General features: G+C 42.0%; 1 protein-coding gene across 4 annotated transcripts in view; it reads right to left on the bottom strand.

Annotated features, from left to right (window-relative positions):
• The window catches only part of tet1 (tet methylcytosine dioxygenase 1), a 35,646-nt gene that overhangs the window by 5,921 nt on the left and 16,284 nt on the right, over window positions 1–13,441 (bottom strand). For 3 of the 4 annotated variants that reach the window (XM_005913935.3, XM_042224721.1, XM_005913938.3), the window contains exons 2-3: window positions 2,706–4,902; window positions 1,682–1,772 (exon numbers count right to left, since the gene is read on the bottom strand). In XM_005913935.3, coding sequence (XP_005913997.1) covers window positions 1,682–1,772; window positions 2,706–4,902 — 2,288 coding nt within the window. Of the gene's footprint in view, window positions 1–1,681; window positions 1,773–2,705; window positions 4,903–10,339; window position 13,441 lie in introns of those variants that run through there. The other variant, XM_005913937.3, reaches the window with a different exon arrangement.

Genomic DNA, 13,441 nt, shown 5'->3' with positions numbered 1-13,441 from the left:
AATAAATGATGAGTCTGTGCTCTTCACAAAAGAACATATAAAAGTCATTGGCATAATTTCTGAAAGTTAGAATAATATTTAAAACATGTAACAGTTCATACAACTATTTTTTGTTTAAAATATACACCACTCATCACAAAATAAGACAACATCAGTTAAACTTCAGGGTCATTCTGTTCAGTTAGGAAGTATAAACCACCATGAGTGCATTTAGTTTGGTGCAAATCGCACTGGTGTTGTTTGATGTTGCCGTCATCACAGCATTTGTTACGGTGTCTTCAGACTCTTTCTCTTCTGTCACATGCACTCTATGTGAAATTCATGTCCCTGCTCTCATCAGCCAAGAGAACAAGATGCCACTGACAGACCTGCCAGTTCTGGTGTTCATGGGTGAACGCCAGTTAAGCTGCACTATGCTGATCTGTGAACGTGGGTCCGGCTAAAGGACGTTGAGCCCTGACGACACCCTTGTGGAGCCTGCTTGTGACAGTTTCCTCAGAAACATGCAAATGATTAGCCCCAGGAGGTGATTTTTGTCGGACTCTGGAAGTGCTCCTCCTGTTTTTCTTGGCAGAAAGGTGCAGACAGCGATCCTGTTGTTGGGTTGATGCCCTTCTACAGCCTTGTCCAGCTGCCTCACTCTTGAGACACAGCAAACCTTCCTGTGACAGCACATTTGGATGCGGCATCCTGAAGAAACTTAGCTGCCTGCAGGTAGCATTTCATGGTAGCAGCAATAACAAGGACACAAGCAAAAAGAAAAACAACAGTGTGGAGGGATATGGAGAGGGTAACGGTAACGGTGCATCTCGAGACCTCCCGTTCATGATCATTTACACTGAAGTAGGTGAAATGGGTTCACAATGGTTCATGCTTCCTAACTGAACCAAACTGTCATCCCTAAAGTTTAACTGACTTGTTGTTAAACTGCGGAGAACAAGTACTCCCTTAATGTTTTTGGGATGCTGTATCTTCCCTCATTTCTAACAAAAATCTGGTAGGATGTAATGCGTTATTACTGCCAGAAGGTGGAGGTAATAAAACTAAAAGCTGTTTACCGACTTACAAGAAAAATAGTAAAATGCGCAACCAACTACCAAGCGTTGGATTGAAAAAAGGTGAGATGTGGTTAGAGTATTTGGATGTTGGGCAATAGTATTTCTGCTCAAAAAGCCCATATCTAGCATGTATGGATGGCAATATGCTATATATTACACATGAGGAAGCTTAACCCTTCCTGAGAGCAACTGACAACACAAAAACCTCACAGCATTTCAAAATAAACCCTTTGTGTCTTTTAGTGAATTACAAAGGTTCGTATAATGTAACAGTGAGCAGTGGTATGTGTCCAAAAGAGCTAATTAGACCAGAGACTAAACTATTTCATTTTTACCAGCCAAGCTGAAAATATACGTTAAGTGTAGCTGTCAAATGGACTTGATGAACCACAAGTTGTATTTAAACAAGCTGTCATCCTGCTTTACGGGCCCCTCGTCTGAGCTAGAGGGGTTTCCTGTTTCAGCATGCTGTGTGTGTGTTGAGCTATCTCAGCAGTGCTTCCTTTTAATGACATAGCATGGTTGTGATCCCGCCCCATTCCACCAAGCCTGTGGTTTACTAGTAAGCTGTGGTAGTAATCACACCCCACAGCGTGTAAACAACGCCGCTGTAGTCACTCTACCTGTTCTCCATAAGTTCCCTCACTGCAGCGACGCTGGGTCCTGCCCCAAGATGAGTATAGTAAGGGCCCTCTTCCTTTTCAATGATCTGGTCTGTGAAAGACAACAATGAATATTGGAGCAACTTCTTCAAATAGCATTCCACTGATGCATTGCTGGCAGGTTTAAAGAGAAACACAGACAACCTGTTTGATATTTTTAATAAAAACATCAGGTTAATGTTGAAATACAAACTAAATGTAGCTGGATTTCAGTTTCAGTTTAGGGTTCATCACCTTGGAGGTCTTTTGAAATGCATCATAATAAGTCAACAACCCTCCACAAAACATTCAAAATCCTGCTCCAAATATGGCAGAGAAATGCAGCCTTTTATGCTCGATTTGGCTGTTGAATTAGGACACAGTGTATGTGTGTGTGAGTGTATGTTTGAGTCAGAGTGAGAGAAAAAAGTCAGTTTGAGGTCAAACACCAGCAGTCTCACTAAAAAGAAAACTCTAAAGGGACGGCTCACCCTAAAATCAAATACACATGTTTCCCTCTGGCCTGCAGTGATACTAAGCTTTGGTGTAAGCTGCTCAGTTTAGAAGATATCACCTCTTTCATTCTGATGTCTCACTTTACTTGAATATAATTGAACTAGATGGCTCTCATCTTTTAATGCTCTGTTAGAAAGGAATTTGTCACACAACCTTTTGTCTAGTTGATTAAAAAAATGTTCTAAATTGAGTGACTCACAATAAAGACTTTACTGCTGAGTTTTAAAATGCACTTTTTTAATGCTTTGACCATAGTGTGACTGCAATCTAATTTCATTAGACGTAGAGAAGGCAGTCATTTGTATATTTTCTATCTGTTATCGCCCAATCTGGGCAAATCTCACCAGCAACAGCTACTCAGCTTTATAAACAACTCTGCAGGCCAGAGGAAAAACATGTACATTAGTCTGTTTAATTTCAAAGTGGTTCAAATTTAATGTGATGGAAACACATGCGCTAAAAAGTTGAAGTGAAGACAGAAGCAACTCACCCACACACTGACAGGATGGAAGATCAGCCAGTTTTTTGGAAGGTGTGTTGAGCAAGTTCTTGGTAGGGGTATCCAGAAAACTTGAGGGAGACTCCAGAAAACTGTTGATGCCGTTCTTGGATGGAGTTGAGTCCGCAGAGTGTCCCTGACTCCCATCAGTGGTTGTAGACAGGACAGTGACAGGTCCTGAACTCTCCAGCTTGTAGTAGCTTTGTTGACTTAGAGGAGGGGACTGGTGAGCCCCTGAGAAGCCATTAGCCAGACCATGATGCCCAGACGTAGGGCTGAGAAAAGCTGATTTGGCTGGGCTGGTGTTAGGATCAGCACCGTGCTGCAGCCCACCACAGGGCTGCGCTACCTGAGATAACAAATGCTTTTCGTACTCTTCTGGTCCTGCAGCGTAACCGTTGCATGGATTATGTTGGTGAAGTGGACCTTTGGAAAGGGACCACGGCTGGTTTTCTTGACCGGAAATGTGGTTGAACGTTGTGAGAGTGCTATAGTTCTGAGTCTGATGCCCTAAATGAGATATATTTTGAGTGTTAATCTGATGGATAAATTGCTTCCTCTCCTCCTGTGCCTCAGCCAAGTATCTCTTCAGATCAATTTGAGCCTGAGGCAGAAATAGGTTTTTCTTGTGGTGAAGTCCTGATTTACCCTGCAAGGGATTCTTCTGGTTTCTGCTCCTGTACGGCGTCTCTCTATTTGGCGTGTGCTGATTTAATCCATCAGTTTTCTTCTTTCTGGGCTTGGAAGGCGCAGCTTTTGTTTTCTTCCTGACAGGTGTTTTCTGAGTGGGGGGCTGCTGGGATTTGTAGTTGTATTTGATAGCTGAAACAGGCGCTCCTTTCAAAGGATTGTTCTCTGACTGCTGGTTGTGCTGGGACTGGATGATGAAGGCTAAATTTGCCAGCTGAGCTGCCACTTCCTCTTCATCTCTGTTTCTACTCACTTTAGCAACAACCCCACCCTCCATAGACAGACGCTCATGATCCTTACTAAACTTCACATCAGTGGGGGTTTTATAACTGAATTCAGACTTAATGACAAAAGCACCACAATCCTGTTCTGACCTCCTGGAGATTGTTTTATCACTGTGTGAACTCGCCTCCAAGAGGCTCTGCAGCTTGTTTATGCTCAACCCGTTGGAGCGCTGGATGACATTCCCTTGTCTGGCCACAGGAGGTCGTATAACTGACATCTGGTGTAGTGGTGAGCTGATGACAGAGACTTTGTTGTAGCCAAAAGCTACTGCGGGTTTGGCTTCTTGCAGGACTGTATTTGTACTCGAGGCTGATGATGGCACAGCAGTAGAAATGGGATGTTCACACTTACTTTCAGTTTTAATGGACCCTGGTGTGCTTTGAGGTATAGCTGCCAGCTGAGTCAAGGCCTCAATAGCGATAGCCTGATCAACACTAAGGTTTCTCCTCTCTGCCAAAGATTGCACGCTTGGTAACAAGACACTTGGAAGAGGCTCACTTTTAATGGGTGGGGGAGTGCTTTGCAGATTAACAGGAGTGCTTTTCAGATACAAGTCCTCTTTTCTCACAAAGTGCAAATCTGGTGCCTCTGTTTTGATGGAGTGAAGTATGGAAGCACGAGAGCTGAAGAGTTTCTCCTCCAGGCCCTTCCTCTCAGTGACAGAAAGACACACAACGGCTGCCAGCGTAGCCAGTGGGTCCTCACATACCTCATCTTCATCACTCAGCTGCGTGGTGGTCTGTTCGGTGATCCACACCCATGGCTCCTCCTGTTTTATCTTCTTTAGTGGAACTGCCAAGTCATCTGGAGGAGTCATGGGTCCATTCTCAGAGTCTTTAGGAACTGCAGCTATGATATTCCTTTGAGGCTCCAATGCCATTGTAGTCCGTTTCAAAGCAGACACAGTGGTCATATTAGCACCAGGTTTAGGTTTTATCAGGTTTGCAGCAGAACCATTCTGAAAAGTCACAGAAGAGCATACTTGTTGGTGAAGTGGTGCAGTGCTGGTCAGCTCCAGCCCGGGCTCTCCTTTAATAAGTATTGGCCGTACACCTTGGTCCAAGACCTGGTCGTGGGTGAGTGAGTGGGTAATGGGGGGAGTCTGTGTATGAGGTATGTGGCCTTCCTCCCCCTCATCCTCCTCTGCTGCCATGTGGGTGTCATCCATCTGTGCTTTGCCTGTGCCATTTACCAACCCACTTTCTGGAACCACCTGAAACACGGAGACAGGGAGAGAAACAAGAAGAGAGAGGTGACTCAAGCTCTCACAGTACACAGGGAATCAGCTTGTTCTAAACAGTCACGGCACAGAGCACAGCAGATTGCCTCTCAGCGTGGCACGAGCATCTGCTGCAGCCACTATCAAGGCTGTGGAAAATATTATGGCATTGGGAAAACAAATAATCTCCTTTTTCACAAATCTTGCCAAATCTGACCTCTAAACACAGCTAATAAAAAGTTAAACTAAGATAATTCGCAGTTGAAGCTTCGATAACGACTACATTAATATCAGAGCTCAGGAGTGTTGAGAGCAATGGACCCAAAAGTAGCTAAGAGCCAACAAGTAAACATTTGGAGTCATCCACAGTTCAAGGCTGCGCTACTTCCAGTGGGTCACTGAGGGTATGTGTGCAACATGTATGCACGTGTTGTGTTTGTCCTGGGCTTGAATGTGTGCTCCTGGGTATGCATGTGTGTGCATGCACACGTGATTATCCACACAGCTGGCCTGACATTACAGTATAGCCCCTGTGCATTGTTAAGAGGGATTAACCCACTGTGGGTCTTACACACAGTAGCTACGGCACCGCCTGACCTTCATGAACTGTGATCATACAAAGGTCAACCATGGCGTATGGATTACCCACAAAAACATTATTAAGCATGTTCTACTACAACCTGTTTAGTACACAGATAATTATTTCCACAACCTATACTATCTGGAGACGTTTTAAGGCTTTGAGTAAAGTGTGTTTGCTACTGTAGTATACATGCTGCTTGGAAGCACTTTCTACGAGAAACATGCAAAGAGTACTCTGAAATAGGGCTGCCACGATTAGTCAACTAAGTCATGATTACGTCGATTATCAAAATCGTCGACGACTGATTTAATAGTCGACGCATCGTTTGAAGCTTTGTAAGATCCCAAAAGACGCAGGAATAAGTACCGTAGTAGGTTTTACGGGTGTAATAACGGACTGAAACAGAAGATGGCAGCACTGCACGTACAAGGATGCCAGCTGCCGTTAAACCCCGAAGAAGAAGTGTCCCAGAATTCATAGCGCAACCCAGCTCTTGTGGGCAGCTCTGTTTCCAACAATGGCGGCAGCTAGTTAGTTTTAATATTACTCTTATTATTCTTTCTGGGTCACAAAATAAACGTTTAACATATTTTCAGGGGAGAATGTAGCTGTGTAAACCTCAAATATCTTCTCAGTTTATCAAGACACCACATATTTTCAAAGCGCTCCGACGTTTTCGGAGACATCTGTTACCCACCAGCTCGATAGCTAGCCGGGGGCTAGGTCACTAGCGCGGTGAGAACACCGGACTCCCGGCAAATCGTTTTCAAACCCACCGCTGTCTTTTGCTACTCAGGTTAAACATATATAAGTCACTTATATAACTTAAAAACGTTATTGTTTAGTTTTTTTTATAATTTTATTAGTTCCTGAGTAAATCGGTTTGGCTGAGATTAAAGTTATAGTTTTTACAAAGCTGAGTAAACGTCAAGCAGACAGCTGATTATCAGAAGCCTGAGATGCTCGAGAATATACTCCGGTGTCCCGTTATATTTTAGATAGCAAGGAGTTTATTAAACTTCACCGAAACAATCTGCAAATTTCATTAAAATTTGATAAACTATCATCTTGTCTTTATTTTTAGTTAGCACAGACCTTAAACACTTAAAGCTGTAAGCTAATGATAGTTATATAAGAGCAGATGCATGCTGGTGCAATAAGCTGTACGTTTTACGTCCAATGGATGCGCGATCTGATTAATCGCAAAAATAATTGGTGACTAGTCGACTATCAAAATAATCGTGTTCAATGTTAAGAAAGCAGACTTTACAGAAAATGCTGAGGTATGCCAAATTACACAAGAACTGGCAACTTAACGAGTAATTAATCCAAATATTTGGTTTGGTTAAAACACGGTGGAGGTAATTTCATGGCTCAAAGTGACAGGATTTTGTACTGTCAGATTTGATCCAACAATCTTGAAAGCATCTGATTGGCAATGGTTTCATTTTTCCTCATGACAATGATCTCAAACACACTGTCGATGTAGTGAAAGCATACTGGGATGGAAAAAAAACATCAGTCATGGATTGGCCTCCTCCTGACCAAGACCTCAACATTATTGTAGCAGTAGGATCATCTTGGCAGACAATGGCAAAAAAGACAGCCAATATCCAAAGAAGAGCTTTGAATATCCTTCAAGAAGCCTGGAGAACTATTCCTGTAGACTACTTAAAAAAGTTAGAAGAAAGCTTGAGAGTTCAGGTTGTGTTGAAGAATAAAGGTGGTCAGAGCAAGTATTGACTTTCAAGGTTATTAGAACTGTAGGAACTTTTACACAGCACTGTACAGCTGGCAACTGAAAATATGAAAGCCATCCTTAGTTTTTAACATCTTGAATAAACATATGATCCACTGAAGACAAGCTGTTCTTTGTTTTAGCTGCATATCAAATCAGAACTAAAGCCTTTAGCTGTGGAAGAAAAATGTTTCAATGTGACAAAGATATATAAAAAAAAAAATCAGTATCATGTGCCAAATCTCAGCTGACAAAAGGATGTTAAACTCACTTGAGTGTGCTGTACATACTACAGTGCAGCTGGATGTATATTCTTTATGACTGTTTACCTGGCATAAACATCCATTACAGTAAATCACATCAACTGGTTTTAATGTGTTTTACAGCAGGTGATGTGCACTGACAGATCAAGAGTAAGCAGCAGCAGCAGTACATCAATATAAACCAGACTCCTGTGAACCCACAGACCAAACAAAAAACACTTGTGTTTATCACCTACATGTGCTCTTTGTTCCCTCTGTTTCCACTGGACGTGCACCAGATTTAGATTGGCACACTATTAGTGCACTATTTTTACTGCACTTGACAAACAGAACGATGTATGGGAGCAGGGAGTTTTATAGACTGCACAGGAATACCTGTGGAAAATGAACCATAAACCTTATGTTTATTTAAAAAAAAAACCTGCTCGACTAATGGAGCAGTAACACAATACTGACATTTTTTTTAACCGCTTTTCATAAAACACAACAATCCTTCAAGTCTTAAAATCAGAATCAGCCTAAATCTGGAGCTGGTACTAGTTCACTTAAAAGATTCTCAGAAATCCCGAACAAAAAGGGAACAATGTTTTCAACCATCAAATGCATACAGTGACACCTTACATGCAATAAAGTGGCATCTGTAAAGAAGAAGACACTGAAAAATAGGAGATTAGGCATTGTTCCAAAGCTATAGCTGGAAGAATAAAAGGCACACAGAGGTCAGAGAGAATACAGATGCTGAGCTATCTTCTGCAACAGCAGTGTGAAGACAAGAGTTTTAGGTGTGTGAAGTTCTTTCTTACAATCTTACATTTCTGATTTGCATACAAGCACACATCTTCCAACTGGGCCTTATAAATGACCTAAAGGTCTCCTGACTGCATCTTGCCTGTTTGTCCAATTATTTTTTCCATTCTCAGTACTAAAAATACACAGAACAGCTTTTGTCTTTGGCTCAGTTTCTAACTTTGCTGAAGCTGGAGTTTCTCCTTTAAGCACAGGTTAAATGTTATTTGACAACTCAAGAGTAAATTGCAGTGACCACGGAGCTGTTTGTGATTAACATGGGAAAGCTAAATGATCACCAGGTCTTTTCAGTGATGTGGTACTCCTGATCACTCTCTGGTTTGCTGCAGTTACTCCTCAGTCCACTGAACTCCCCATGGCTGTCAGGATTGTGTCTGACTACTAGAAACACGCCGCTGATGCAACAGATAGTTCAAGCTCAGGCTGAGGCAACACCAAAGCTGCCAATGCAAGAATATGAGATAACCGCTCTGCACTGAATGCACAAATGGGCCAATGAAAGAAAAGAGGAGTGAAGAAGATGGGGCACAGTGCAAGAATAAGCAGCATGTCACAATAAACTGCTTTCAATGACAAAGCAGTACTGGCTGCCTTCCAGCACTGCACCAGACACACACGTCAGCATGCATGTGTGTGCGTGTGCATCCGTTTGTGCATCCAACTGTTTATGATCCGAAGCAGACATCAAAGTGCAGCCTCTGCTTTTAATTATTTTACATTTATCCTTGTAAAAGCAAAAAGCTTAAAAGCAGGATGCGAATGCAAAGTCATGTGTTCTCATTTAGCCACTGGGTCTCTGGAGGGAGCTCGGACTGTGATGTGCTGGTGCTGCGTCTTTGTGCTTGTTGGGTATATCGCCGGGTTAGTCACTTGCAAACGCACTCTTCTTCTTTTGTGTTAGACAAACCATGACTAACTACGGAGCTTGTCAGAGCTTTCGGAATGAATAAAACATATCCCAGAGTGGCTAAGGGTGAGTTCTTAACACACAAACACCCGTTCAGAGACCTGCGGCAACAGAGTGTCACTACTACATGAATCGTAGCAACCCTGTGTCTCTGTCTCTCCAAAGAGAGCAAATTGGGTCTCCAAGGAGGTTTGAAGTAGTGTGCATCTATTTGTAACGCAAGACCACAGACAAAAACATGCACACATGCACAGAAAACACATTATACATAGACATCGTATGAACTGCTACAACAAAAAAGTGAATACTCCGATTTTCTTTTGCCACATTGTGGGTATGCAGAAATCATACCGTTAAGACTGCCACCTCACAGCACCCTGACATTAACACACTGAAAAAACACATGCTTCCTTCCTGAGTCAGAGCGTAAGTAGTGGTTTATATGTGTTTCTCTGAACACGTGAGAATTTCCTTCATTCATTGAGTGCTTCCTGTCTGCGCTGAGCTCAATATAATGTCGTCTACACACAAAACATACTACCTAAAGAGAAAAGCGGTGAAAAAGAGCACGAGCTTAATCAACTATAAAATTATAGAGATTAAGACGGCGTCATTAACAGCGAGACCCTTTCCTACAAACCGCACAGTAATAATACTGTTACTGTAGCCAAACAAGTAAAACCTGCCAAGTTACGACCCAAGGCTTACAAGCACTCCACTTTTCTGCTAAGCAGTCAGAAAACAGCAGGTGCAGAAATATGGCTGTTCAAAACACTGCAAGAAAGAAAAGGGGAAGCAAACGGACTCTTCATACAGCACAGTGGCTTAAATAAAGGCATGCAATAAAAGGAAAGACGAGGGCTTTCTTGTATCCATTTGCTGCTAACTTTGTTGTCCCAGCCCTTAAACCCACCTGGAAAAGACAAGACAAGTGCTCACACACAAAAGGCCAGGTCCTCAGTGAAAGGGACAATAACAAAACAGGCGTCCAAATAAAGCACTCCTGGTCAGCTAAATCCAGGGTGGCGAGGAGAGAGAGACAACGGTGTATACCTCTAGATGAGCTCCATTGTAGCTGACCTATCTTGCAGTAAGACAAAAGAGCTCAGGGTGAACACTATGGTTGTCTTTACCTTATCTGTCCTCGGAGGAAGCCCCTCCGGTTTAGGCAGCATATCCCTAAAAGGTATTGGTGGCCATCTTGCTTTGCCTGCCTCCAGCCTGCAGAAAACGTTGGCTACAGTAGCCGTACGCAGGGCAAGCTCCTGGGTGTCATGACTAGCCGCCGTAGCAAAGCACTGCTACAGCAGGCGCACACACACTCACCGCACATACACAGACATACAGACACACACAAAGATGGGGTGCCTTTTGCAGACGCAGACAGAGCCTCATCAGCCAATGGCGTGAGGACCTTAGCGGCTTGTAAATTATCTTCCATGCCTAGACTCTCCTAAACAAAGGATCCCCTATGTGGGCTACTCCAGCCCTACGCACAGGGATTGGAGCAAATTGTGGAATGGATAGTGCTGGATCTGGATCAGTTGGACAGAGCTCACCAACACAGGACTACCTCAGAGTTGATTGTGCAACTACTAAAATGATTAATCCATTATTCAATTAGTCAACTTAACAACAAAATTAAGAACAACATTTGCTGCTCCTGGATTATCAAGCTTCTTATTTCTGCGTTTTCAACTGATCTTGCCAAATAACCAGATCTGAAATTAAGCTTTGGGGATTTTTAATGGTTATTCTCAGAATTTTACAGACAAAGCAGTTCATCAGCTAATCAAAAATATAATTAACAGTAAATAAAGATTACTCAAACTGTCAAACTAATCACAGGTTTAAGTTAGTTGGCACCTTTAACTTACATGGGGCTGAAATACTGCTAAAAGCAAAAATGCTTATAATGATAAGCAAAAACCACCATCACATGACAGTTACACTGGACAGCGAGTGCTTTTGTGCCCCTTGAGGTTTAAGACATGTGATTTATCATTGTAAGGAAGTTTTGCATTCTGTCATCATCAGACACAGGATGAAGCAAGACACAGTCTTTGCAAAAGTCTGGAGTGACTCCTCATTCCTTTATATTTTTGCACACAAGAAGTCAGAGTTTCTTGTAATTGTGGTCTTAAGCAATCTCAATAGATCTCCAGGACAAGTTTTTCTTTGGAAACTGACTACTTTTTCACTCATTTTCACTCCAGCCCTTGCACCTGGCCATTTTTAGAAGAATATTTTGTTTTATTTGCTTGTTTTATCATTCACCTAGCATTAAAAAAGCACCTAACTCAAGGGATGAACCAGTTTTTTGGAGTAGCAAACTATATCTTTAGGCACTTTGTTGATAGCAGCCTGGCATAAAAAGCTTCTGTTTCCCCCCCATTTCTTTAGTTGAATGATGAATGCCAAAAATAACAGTTTAATGGGCATTGTATTTTGGCTCCAGCAGGGTGATTCTCAAAGAGCTAAACTTGGCATATCTTAGAAATGTTTTAGGAAAGTGGACAAGTTGAAGATTTAGAAAAGTCATGTCCTAAAGAAACTGGAAAGAAGTCCAGCAAAGATCTGATGGACCTGATGCATCTGTACTTTCAGTTGATCCATCTCTTGTTTGCTGAGGCTTCATCACAAACGGCCTCAGTGGAAGGGAAACACGTAGAAAAGGCTGAGATATGCCAAATTACACAAGAACTGTGCCAGTGCCAACAGATTTTATGGAGTGATTAATTCAAATTGCAAATTTTTGGTTCAAATTGTCATCAGGAGGTCCGGAGAGAGATACAACGGTAAGCGTCTACAGCCATCTCTAAAAAAATACAGTGAGATTTTGATCCACCATGCAATACCATCTGGAAAGCATTTGATTGGCTTTATTTTTCAGCATGACAATGATCCCAAACACACTGCTACTGCAGCAAAACTATACCTGGATATAAAACACCCAGTGTAGCATTATCAGTCATGGACTGGCCTCCCCAGAGCCTGGACCTCACCATTACTGAAGCACACTTTGGATGTTAGAGGCAGCTAACATCCAAAGAAGAGCTTTGAATGTCCTTCAAGAAGCCTGCAGAAATATTCCTAGTATTTAAAAAAATGTCAAGAAAGCTTTCCTGACAGAGTTAAGGCTGTGTTAAAGAATAAGGGTAGTCATATTAAATATTGACTTTCAAGTTCTTTAGAACTTGAAAGTCAATATTGCAAGATAGGTGAGCTACATACTTTACATTCTGTATTTTTCTAGATGTTTCAATAAATTGCTGCACAGATATTACATTTTCCTAGCAAAATATGAAGAAATGAGTGATGGTTCAAGACTTTTGCACAGTACTGCAAGCATAGGCGAATAATTTGCTGCACCATCTATAATTTCTAAATGACTGTCTTGTTCATCCACCCCTAAATCCTTTCCTAAACAACCCCACTCAGGAAAAGCGTGGTTAGTTACTTTGCCTCTTTTAAAGGTAACCATGTGGCCAAGAAGCTGAGTTCAACCCAGGACAAGGAAACATGAAGGTAGCCAGAGCCAGTGCCTGCTGTTAACAATCTAGCAACCAACCTCAGCCATGGGCTTGATTGTGGGAGCAGATATAGTTCAGCGCAGCCCAGTCAAAACAATAAAAACTATATCAGTGTAGCATCCAGCCTGCAGTAAACATGTTCAACCAAAAAGATAAGACAGCTGCGCAAACATAACCTGTGGCGGAAGATCCGATCATATTGATGGATTTAGCACTAAGTCGTGTCATAATTTCAAACATTACTGAGTAGGATGTTACACCAATGGTTTGTCTTTGAGCCTAAAAGACAAACCATATGGGGAATGACTTGATTATATAAGAGACTTGGGAATTTTTACACTTTTGATGCACTTTTTTGAAACGTGTACTCAAGAATTGCAATCTTAGTCATGGCTCCGAAGGGCTGTTTTTTATCTCACTGCAAAGTTCAACAGTCACTGAGTTTGTCAGTTACACTTATCACAGTCAAACTGCTGCATGGTGTGGCTTCATATATATTAGCCCCTTTCTGCAGCTTGATAAGTTCATCATTTTTGCATTTATCCTCAACATTTCAACACAACATTTACTGAACACTTGCTGTGGTGTACCACTGCAGCCATGAAATACTGCCATGTGCATTTATGCTGCTTGAGTATTTGTATCTAGAAAATGCAAAGAACATCTTACATTTAAATTATGATGAATATCATTTTATGTATT

The sequence above is a fragment of the Haplochromis burtoni genome, unplaced genomic scaffold, assembly GCF_018398535.1.
Source record: "Haplochromis burtoni strain Fernald_Lab_line unplaced genomic scaffold, NCSU_Asbu1 Contig_7, whole genome shotgun sequence".
Classification (NCBI taxonomy): domain Eukaryota; kingdom Metazoa; phylum Chordata; class Actinopteri; order Cichliformes; family Cichlidae; genus Haplochromis; species Haplochromis burtoni.
The sequence above is the reverse complement of the archived record's forward strand: the minus strand, read 5'-3'. Positions and strand labels throughout refer to the sequence as shown.